Source organism: Triticum urartu, chromosome 5 (genome assembly GCF_003073215.2).
Source record: "Triticum urartu cultivar G1812 chromosome 5, Tu2.1, whole genome shotgun sequence".
NCBI classification, from domain to species: domain Eukaryota; kingdom Viridiplantae; phylum Streptophyta; class Magnoliopsida; order Poales; family Poaceae; genus Triticum; species Triticum urartu.
This window is the reverse complement of record NC_053026.1, coordinates 651,252,810-651,263,478: the sequence shown is the minus strand read 5'-3', so window position 1 is coordinate 651,263,478 and position 10,669 is coordinate 651,252,810. Positions and strand designations below refer to the sequence as shown.

Genomic DNA, 10,669 nt, shown 5'->3' with positions numbered 1-10,669 from the left:
TTAAAAAATTGCAGGAATGTGTCTAGCTATTTTGTTTTTAATTTTATGCTCTGGTGGAACGGTAAAGAATTGGTAAGCCGGTGTGCGGGGTGAGTATTGTCCGTTACATGTTTTAAGACCTTCGGCGTGAAATTTTCATACCAACTACATATAATGTTTGTGCAAGATAGGTATGAGTTGAGGAAACAGTTTTTATTGTACTTGCTAAAACATCGTGGGAATGAAGCTAAAGGCAACTTTTCTGATATTGTGAAAGAATTTTTTAAACGCATCATCTAGATATTGATAGTTTTGTAATAGATGTTAAGGTCGAACATCGCTCAGTTTGTTACATGCACATGTCATTAATCTTTTTTTTGTTATCAATTTACATTGCAAAATTGGACTTCAATTATTCAATAATTGTGTTTGTGTTATATTATTTGTATGTGTGAAATTTAACATGTAAATCTTGCAAACTATTTCAAAAGCCTGTGGCAACGCACGGGCACTCTACTAGTCTACATATGGTATGACTGCACTGTACTTATTCCGCTCAGTTAAGCAGCCTAGCTTTGACTGTTGACTGCATTGCATGGCCCAGCCGTCGTGTATCATAATCAACATTTTTTATGTCTAACTTATGATCGCTACTCTTTATCTCTTTATCTCTACTGAAGGAAATACGCCCTAGAGGCAATAATAAAGTTATTATTTATTTTCTTATAATCATGATAAATGTTTATTATTCATGCTAGAATTGTATTAACCGGAAACATAATACATGTGTGAATACATAGACAAACAAAATGTCACTAGTATGCCTCTACTTGACTAGCTCGTTAATCAAAGATGGTTATGTTTCCTAACCATGAACAATGAGTTGTTATTTGATTAACGGGATCACATCATTGAGAGAATGATCTGATTGACATGACCCATTCCATTAGCTTAGCACCCGATCGTTTAGTATGTTGCTATTGCTTTCTTCATGACTTATACATGTTCCTATAACTATGAGATTATGCAACTCCCGTTTACCGAAGGAACACTTTGGGTACTACCAAACGTCACAACGTAACTGGGTGATTATAAAGGAGTACTACAGGTGTCTCCAAAGGTACATGTTGGGTTGGCGTATTTCGAGATTAGGTTTTGTCACTCCGATTGTCGGAGAGGTATCTCTGGGCCCTCTCGGTAATGCACATCACTTAAGCCTTGCAAGCATTGCAACTAAATGAGTTAGTTGCGGGATGATGTATTACAGAACGAGTAAAGAGACTTGCCAGCAACGAGATTGAACTAGGTATTAGAATACCGACGATCGAATCTCGGGCAAGTAACATACCGATGACAAAGGGAACAACGTATGTTGTTATGCGGTCTGACCGATAAAGATCTTCGTAGAATATGTAGGAGCCAATATGGGCATCCAGGTCCCGCTATTGGTTATTGACCCGAGACGTGTCTCGGTCATGTCTACATTGTTCTCGAACCCGTAGGGTCCGCACGCTTAAGGTTACGATGACAGTTATATTATGAGTTTATGCATTTTGATGTACTGAAAGTTGTTCAGAGTCCCGAATGTGATCACGAACATGACGAGGAGTCTCGAAATGGTCGAGACGTAAAGATTGATATATTGGAAGCCTATATTTGGACATCGGAATCGTTCCGGGTGAAATCGGCATTTTTCCGAAGTACCGGGGGTTACCGGAACCCCCCCGGGGGTTTATTGGGCCTACATGGGCCTTGATGGAGAAGAGAGAAGGAGGCAAGAGGTGGCCGCGCGCCCCTCCCCTTCCTAGTCCGAATAGGACAAGGGAAGGGGGGCGGCGCCCCCCCCCCCTTTCCTTCCTCTCTTCCATCTCTTTCCCCTCTCTCCTTGTCCAACTAGGAGTCCTACTCCCGATGGGAGTAGGACTCCCCCTTGGCGCGCCCACCTTGGTCGGCCGCCCCCTCTCCCTGGCTCCTTTATATACTGAGGCAAGGGGCACCCCAGAGACACACAAAAAAGTTGATCCACGTGATCTATTCCTTAACCGTGTGCGGCGCCCCCAGCCACCATAGTCCTCGATAATACTGTAGCGGAGTTTAGACGAAGCCCTGCTGCTGTAGTACATCAAGATCGTCACCACGTCGTCGTGCTGACGGAACTCTTCCCTGACACTTTGCTGGATCGGAGTCCGGGGATCGTCATCGAGCTGAACGTGTGCTCGAACTCGGAGGTGCCGTAGTTTCGATGCTTGATCGGTCAGATCGTGAAGACGTACGACTACATCAACCAAACGCTTCCGTTGTTGATCTACTAGGTATGTAGATCACACTCCCCCCTCGTTGCTATGCATCACATGATCTTGCGTGTGCGTAGGAAATTTTTTAAAATTACTATGAAACCCAACAGGTACACCACAGAGGCACTCTTTATCTCTAGCGTTTCACGGGCACGCAATCAGCAGGTTGGTACACCACGGAGACACTCTTTATCTCTAGCGTTTCACGGGCACGCAATCAGCAGGTTGGTACACCACGGAGGCACTCTTTATCTCTAGCGTTTTACGGGCATGCAATCAGCAGGTTGGTAGACCATGAAGGCGCAAGGCGAGACAGCGGCTCCCCATCAATCGCGCACTTCCGTGCCAGAACAAGAAGATGAGAGGAATCGATCCTGATGGATCAATAGATGTCTCGTTCGATTCTTCTTGTTTTGATTAAACTAATATGCTAATCAATTTTGTTAAGTGGCTTTCATGCATTCGGAACAAGACCAGGAAGCCAACAACTATGTCGCTCCGGCGCTCGGCGACATCAAACCAGCGGTGGCCTCGTCGAGGACGCATGAACAGCCGCGGCGTACTTTTTCCTTGGTGACGCTCGACGCCGTCCACAGTGGTAAGTCCGACCGACTACGACCAATATCGGTGGTATTTGTGTTGCGACGGACGACGACACCCTCCATGGCAGCCAGCTCAACACGGTGGCGTCTTCATGCTAGTTTCAAAAAACGTCTTACATTATGGACTGAGGGAGTAGTTTGCACAACTGAAACAGAGGTAGTAGCTGCCATTTATACTTTTAATGTCTTGCCGGCATTGAAATAGATATTACATTCAGTATTTGTGTTTACCAATGTAGGGAAATTTGACAGGGATTAATTGATTCACATGGTTGTCAAGTGGAGAGTAGATCCAGATGAGAAACGACTTGAGGTTTCTCTCTTCCATTCAATCAAATCAAGCCAGCCTTCAATGCCACCAGATTTCCAGATCGCTGACTGTCTATAATTCATCCCCTCTCTCAAAAAGAGCTACACATCAAATGGAGTTACAAATCATCCAAAAAAACAGACTGCGCACCCTCCCGCCTGCAGTAATTCCACGACGCGCCTTCAGGCTGTTCTCACGCTATCTTCATCGAGTCGTCTTCAGGCGGCGAGAACTCAACCATCTGCATCCCTCTTCCTGCAACGGCGATGTGGTATATCCCGCTCCCACTGACAAGATAACAACAATCACCGTGAGAAAATCGTAAAGATGGAACTACGACAGAGAACATCACGTACACATTTTCATCGGCCAAGAAAAAAGAACATAGATGATGCTGTGAAGCCTCCTCACCGGTCATGGAAAACATCCAGAGTTTCCGGCTCGGGCACGCTGATGATAACATGGGAATGCTCCATGAATTTGCCGGACGGGCCCATCTTCCAACATCTGATTCTCTGATCAAGCCCGGTGGAGAAAGCCCAGGCACCGTCCGTCCAGATACCTGACGGTAAAAGCGCAGGTGCTTGTATCATCAGCTTACAAGGACAGTTGCTAAACTGAAATACTAATTAAACCAAGCCGTGATATTAACAGTGTCAGACATACCTTTCACTGCTGATCCGTGAGCCGATGGAACCGTGTGTTGGCCAAGTATTTGAAATCCACCTTTGTCAGGAGGCGAGATTATGTTTGACGTATTAGTTGAGCAGCCCTGTGGGGGTCCTAATGTGAAAACAAAACACTGAACCGCCTGATCATCACCGCCACTTACGATGCAGTAAAACAAGCCAGGTGCAGAGCTTGATCGCTGCTCCATCTCTGAAACATGGAGGCAGTTGACGCCTGACTGGTGAACACCGGAGAACATCTGCAATGGCTGCAGCTCAGGTATATCACATGACTGGGTACTTGAAACTGTGTCCTCAGTGTTTTTTATGGCCTCAGTTTCTGCCACTCCTGAAGTTTCATGTGGACTCTCTGCAGCAGCGCGCGAGCTACTCAGATTGTTCTCACTGGGGAGCAATGCTTGTTCGTTACCCTTTTTCACAGAACTGTTTGCCAGTGGTCGCCACCGACGACGACCACCCTGACTCCCTCTTCCTGTCTTGGGCCGCTTTTGGCAGTCAATAACCATGTGCGGCTTAGTCTCTGATACTAGTTGCATAAAGCCATGAATGGTGTCTGTTAGGTCCCACAATGTGATGCTACCATCTGTAGATCCACTCACAATAATGTACCTATCGCCATTATAAACATCACCTGAAAGCAAATGTGTGAATTTCATTATGCTTAATAACATTATCAGAACAAATAAGGAAGAGTAGAACTGACCTTCACAGTGGGCACCAGAGGCGACAACAATATGCCGTAGCACAAGAACTGGTGATGCCTGTGGGACCAACAAGGCAACATCAAACCTGTACACAAAGAAAAGGAACAGCTAACTGAAAGCCCCAAGACTAGTACAGATAAATAGGAACTCCACTTCAGAAATCTCATGTTGCTTACCATAGCCGAGAAGGCAAAAGAAGCGCACGGACAATAACTGTTGCATCAGAGCAAGCAACAACCACAAAACAAACTGTCAACCTGGCACAAAACAAAGAGCTTAGATTACCCTCATTTCTTGCAAGAGCTAATAAGAAAGTATTCTAGACCCTATATTTGTGAGCAACTCATGAGTCATTTCTTGCAAGAGCTGAAACAGAGAGTGCCCTAGACCCTATATTTGTGAGCAATTTATGAGAGATATTTCTTCCAAGAGCTGAAACAGAAAGTACCATGGGCCCTATATTTATGAGCAATTCATAAGAGTGCAGTGCCAAATCTTACTCGGTAGCCGGATGTTTCAAAAGAAATGCTGTAACAGAAAGGTAACGCCAGTCATTTTCCATCTGATCCATAATAGCCAGATTGGGTTGAGCAGAGGAATTTCCTTTCCCGCCTTCCTCGAAGTTCAGCTTTACATGATCAGCTTTCAACCTCTTGGTGCCAAGCTTTGGTGGCATGTGGGTAGAAAGCCACTGAAATGTAACGGCTGAATCACTATTGTCTGAGCATTCTGAGCCTTGCTTGGTGTCTAAATCTAGACCACTCGAGCACACTTGTTTGTTGTTCTCTGCAATCCTAGGTTCTAGAATCCAAGCCGTAAGAACTTGCTTTGATCCAACAGATATCAATATGTAAGTGGTGTCCTTGTTTTCGACCCAAGTGTCGGCAGAACTGACACTAGAGTTGCGCGATTTATCTGCTAATGTGTATGTTTTTGGGATGAAACACGTATCTCTCACAGCTAACCCGCCAACATGCTCCCCCAGCAGCTTTGATGAACACCATCTTCCAGCACTACTAGCCGAGTACCTGTAACAAAGATCAAGAACAAAATATATCATATGATTCATAACAGCACCTGAAATGAACAGGTGTATTTGATTAACCCTTGTTTGTTATTATGCATGAATAGTAACTTATTTACCCTGTAAGCCGGACGGTTCCATCTTCACACCCGGTTGCAATCCACAAATCTGTACTCCTCTCAGGATGTGAATAGCTTGCTGGATCTATGAAGCAAAGAGAATGCACTTCTCTTCCATGGAACTGGGTATGAAAAACTTGAGGAAGCAGCTTCCTATCTTGAGCTGGTGCCCAGTGTCTGTGGACATGAATACTGTGGTCCTGCTAGGAAGTCAATTCTCATGAGGTGTGTAAATTTGCACAGAACAACAGTGAAGAAAACACTTCCACAAACATCGCTAAGCAAGGGCTGGGCAGCAAACCTTCACGAAGGCAAAACAGTTTTGATACTCAGGGACTGTCCCAAGATAATAAGAGTAAGGGCGCCGCCATCCTCCGCAGGATATTTGAACCAGCTATAGAAGGGCAAACAAATCCAGAATTATTAGATTAGCCCAACTGTTGCCAAATTCAAATTTCCAAACTGTCCAGTTTATTCAGTATGTCTTACCTTTGTATCATTTTCAAGGTCCCAAATGATAAAATCCACAGAGGTGAAACCTATTGCATAGGTACCAACCAATTGGTTACCAGAGGCATGATTTGCGTAGATGGATTGAATGGTGCCTAATTCTTTCAATTGTCTCATTCCAACAAATTCAACTTTTTTGACATGTCTCCCATACTTGAAGAAGCAAATACAGCAGTCTCCCCCAGTCTGTAAAATGTTCAGAGCAGAGGAGTTTATGTCAGGCCAAGCTCATGACTTCAATAGAAAGAACAACAAAACTCTGTACATACAGTGTGGATTTCAATATGATCTGAAGCTGAGGTGATTATCTGAACACTTGTGACACTAGAAATGCCATGAGCTCCTTTAAAACGGTCACGTAAAGGTATCTTCTGTTGTGCCTCACTGCTGTCATGTGCTGCCAATGTTTTATGAAAAGGAAAGGCAGCGATGTTACCCTTCTTATCACCTGTTATAAGGATCTGCATAGAAAATAACATGTACTTTTTTTTTACATCAGAGAACAAAATATATTCTTTGCAGCAAACTGTAACATTTCTCTTTTGATAGTTATTAGAACATCAGGCACTGGTATTCTATAAACAATTAGTGTTCCCGTAGTCATAATTATGGAACGTCTCATATTCGCGTGAAATATTATATAAGCCACTGTTATGGTTTTGCATTCAGTGAGAAACAGAGCAAGTTTATAAGAATTACCTCATCCTGAAGTGATACATCTAAACACATGATTCGAGCCCCAAAGGGAGATTCAAACATTGCAACAAGTGAAACCTCCTGAGCTGTAGTAATCGCATGGCCATTTGACAAAAGGGCATTCCTTACGTTCCATAACTTAAGAGCGCCTCTAGGATCAGCTGTGAAAATGTGGCTGCGAGGGGAAAAAACTGTTGAGAACAATAATTACCTGCTAACCAGAAAGTAAATAGGAAATAATCCACATACCTACATTCAAGGGACTTGCACCAGTATAGTCCTAGTAGTTGCCTATCCTTTTCAGCTGGCCAGGTAACAGATAAATCTATTTTAGGTTCAAGACTGGGACTGCTTAAACGGACGATAGTAACATTTCCTCGACCGTCTCCAAGGGCAATTATATCCTCCTTATCCAAAGAAATGTCTGAGCACCCTGTCATTACATCCATACATATAATTGGTGCTTTCTCAGTGACCTGAATAACCTCAGTCCATCTTGGATCTTTTGTATCAGAGAGCTCAGCATGATGCAGATATCCATTGTTTGTGGCAACATAGAGAACATTTTCTTGCACAAAATGTAAGCATCGGACATATTCGCTTTTGCTGTGATAAACAAAAAAACAATCACTCACACTATATCACAATGAAAAATGGAGATAATACAAGAAAACACGGAAGCACACCATACCTATCCAAGGCACCATGCTGTCCTGATACTATAGGAGAAGATATTTCAAACACCTCAGAATCGTATTTCAGACCATCCGGGGCCACGTTTTCTTCCAATATGTCATGAAAAGAGGAGTTACGTAGGTGGTGCACTTTGATTGCAGAATCAAACCCAGCGGTGATCAGAACTAGTGAGCTTGGATTATATAAACATCGCCATAATCCTCGGCCACTGTAACAATAGATGCAGCATAGAAAATTAAGTTTTACTAAGGGAAGCACTTGTTGCAAGTCAAGGTAGTCAAACTCCGACATACTTAATTTGCTCGCCTTACACTTTATCTAAGTTGATCTTCCCAACTTACATGTGTTCTTTGAATGTTTTGATTAGCTTTCCATCCATGCCCCAAATGCAGCAAGTACAATCCTCACCAGCAGTTATAACTATCTAAAAGGCAAGTTGAGGTGAAAACAGTAAGCTGTATTTCGTCTACAATAACAGCTAGATGATCAAGTTCCCCTTTTGTCGCAAAAAAAGCATTAATGCAATAATATGGTATGTGTCCATGACAGAGTTGTGAGTAGAAAAGAACTGAGAAAATGGCCGTCGCTAAACAAGCATAATGGCAAATCCACCTTCAAAACTGAAAGATGAAAAGGCAAAGTGCAACAAACTTACAGAATCAGATATGCAACAATCCCAAATTCTAGCACTGTGTCCGAAAAGTGTCAGTTTGGGTATAATGTCCACATCATCAATTTTGGCTGTTTGATTGGTAAGATCCTGTGGCTGACAACTTAACATCCACATGCGAGCACTGCCATAACAATGAAGCCAAGCACATAAGATCAATATTACAAAAGACGGCCATTTGAAACAATAAAGTTCCAGAAGCTAGATACAGATACTTCAGCAAAGGAAATCTGACACAGATAATGCAGAGAAGTGAAAGCCAGAATGAACCTGACCTGCGATCATCAGAAACGGACATGAACTTTGATCCATCAGAGGACCAAGCTATTCGAAATATTGAACCTTCGTGTTCCTTCAGCCTTCCAATATGAACAGCCATGTATTTATTATCACTAAGATGAACATTTTCACTGTTATCTACACCAGTAGCACCCAACTCGTCCGAGCTTAATAACGAAGTACTCAGGGTTTCGGGTACCAATTTCCAAATAAGAATCTGAAAACAGATATGATGGAGTTAATGAGTTATGGTAATGTTCATACATAAAAACAAAACTCTGTGTGTCTCAAAATTTTGTTGCATTATAAGATTACCTCGTTTAGAATGGTACCAGACGCCACGAGGAGGGATTGAACAGAGTCCCCCCACATTCTCATTGAATACAGAAGGCACTTCTCTGCATCCACAAAACACACCAGAAGCAAGTATATCAATACAAATTCTGGCGTAGAGAATATAGTTTCGAACTTTAGGGCAACACATCGATTGTCGTCGAACCTGGAGAATTCACTCGGGTAACAAACACATGGTCCGTCAAATCCCACAATGCCACTGAATTGTCGCCCAAACCGATCGCAAGCAGCCTGTCCACCTGCGCCGAAAACAAACGAACATGAATGGCAGAGGAAAACGAAGCTTCCCTGCGCGAATGCAGGGACCGGACAGCACGACCGAGCGTGCATACCTCGAGGAAGCAAGCGTCGAGCACCCAGTGGTCGAACCCGGGGAGCCTCTGCTCCAGCTCCAGCCGCACGGCGACCGCCCCGCCATCCTCGGCGTCGACGCGGAGGCTGAGGAGCTTCACCCTCCTCTCGCCGAAGACGGCGAGGGTGAGCCCGTCGGCAGGGGGCGAGCCGCGGGGCTGGATGCCGTGGACGCGCACGCCGTCGAAGACCCGGAAGGAGGCGACGAGCCTGGCGACGTCCACGTCGTAGACGAGCAGCTCCGACCCGGTCCCTGCGAGAGCGCGCGGCGTAATAGGTGAGCTGAGCGTACGGAGCGCAGGGAGGGGGAGGGGGAGGGGGAGGGGAGGGAGGGGAAGTTACCGGCGAGGAGGAGGGAGCGCAGGGAGGAGGGGAGGAAGGAGAGCGCGGAGACGTCGCCGAGGTAGGAGCCCAGCCGGAGGCGGCGGTCGCCGGCGGCCATGGCGGGGCGGAGGAGTGGGAGCAGAGGGGAGTAGGGTTTTTTTTTTTTTTTGAAGGAAGGGAGTAGGGTTTTCTTTTCTGGCGGTTTAAGCTTTTGGGCCCAAACGAGATCGCCTTCGGAGGTTTTTTTTTATCAAACGGCGGTCAGTTAAAACGGAGCGGAAACAAAATGGGCACCATGTTTGTCTTGTTTTCATATACTTGTTCAAATTATTCAAATACTCCTATGTACAAACTGTGAACCCCTCAAAAAAACATGTATTAAAATGTTGAATGGGTATATAAAATAAAAATGTTTAACAAGCTTTTGAAAATGTTGAGTAAGTATTAATAACTTGAACAAGTATATGAAAAAATGTTGAATAAGTATTTGAAAAATGTTGAACTTGTGTACAAAAAATGTTGATCACTTGTTACAAAAAATGTTTTTGACATGTGCGTAAATGTAGAGTGAAAATGACAACATAAGAAAACACCAAAGGAAAACAAAAAATCGAGAAAACAAAACAAAAACCATAGAAGAAAATGAAAAAAAATGGAGAAAATCGAATTATAATGATGAATAAAACAAAACCGAAGAAAAATAACAAGACCAAACAAAAAACCAAAGAAACCAAAAAAGGAAAAATGAAGAAATAAAAAAACCTCCAGTGTTTTACCTCAAGTAGTGTGCCCCTCGTATCTGAACGGCTCTATGCTCGTTCGTAAAACCCAAACCTAGCCAAAGGGGCCGGTATTGTCGGGCCGGCACGATAGCCCGCGTGCCTGGCCCGTCACGAGCCGGCACGGCACGTGACCTAGTGGGCCGTGCCTGGGCTGCCTTGCCAGGCATGTGCGCCAGCACGGCACGGCACGACTAGCACATTTCTCTTGAGCAAAACCTACTGCTACCTACGTATACCCGGGGAGCTCCTAACGGGCGCCTTTTGCGCTGGTTACCATACCTGGCTC

The 10,669-nt window shown here is 44.4% G+C and overlaps 1 protein-coding gene across 1 annotated transcript; it reads right to left on the bottom strand.

Moving 5' to 3' along the window:
• Nucleotides 1-3,012: 3,012 nt before the first annotated feature.
• On the bottom strand, nt 3,013-9,786 carry LOC125511579. Its single transcript, XM_048676988.1, has 20 exons — nt 9,620-9,786; nt 9,259-9,530; nt 9,072-9,165; nt 8,888-8,970; nt 8,569-8,789; nt 8,279-8,417; nt 7,965-8,047; nt 7,619-7,831; nt 7,177-7,533; nt 6,931-7,102; nt 6,501-6,692; nt 6,211-6,417; nt 6,023-6,115; nt 5,722-5,921; nt 5,079-5,606; nt 4,755-4,835; nt 4,578-4,663; nt 3,852-4,505; nt 3,597-3,747; nt 3,013-3,472 (listed from the first exon to the last, which is right to left on the bottom strand). Exons 1-20 carry the CDS (start codon nt 9,717-9,719, stop codon nt 3,379-3,381), a joined length of 4,020 nt encoding a protein of 1,339 aa, XP_048532945.1. The 5' UTR covers nt 9,720-9,786; the 3' UTR covers nt 3,013-3,378.
• Nucleotides 9,787-10,669: the final 883 nt, after the last annotated feature.

Excerpts from the sequence above, each read along its gene's own strand:
- LOC125511579 (XM_048676988.1), bottom strand. The coding sequence starts at position 9,719 with ATGGCCGCCGGCGACCGCCGCCTCCGGCTGGGCTCCTACCTCGGCGAC. Across the intron at positions 7,103-7,176 it reads TGCAAGTCCCTTGAATGTAG|CCACATTTTCACAGCTGATC; the intron begins GTATGTGGATTA and ends TTCCCCTCGCAG. Across the intron at positions 4,506-4,577 it reads CTCTGGTGCCCACTGTGAAG|GTGATGTTTATAATGGCGAT; the intron begins GTCAGTTCTACT and ends ATTTGCTTTCAG.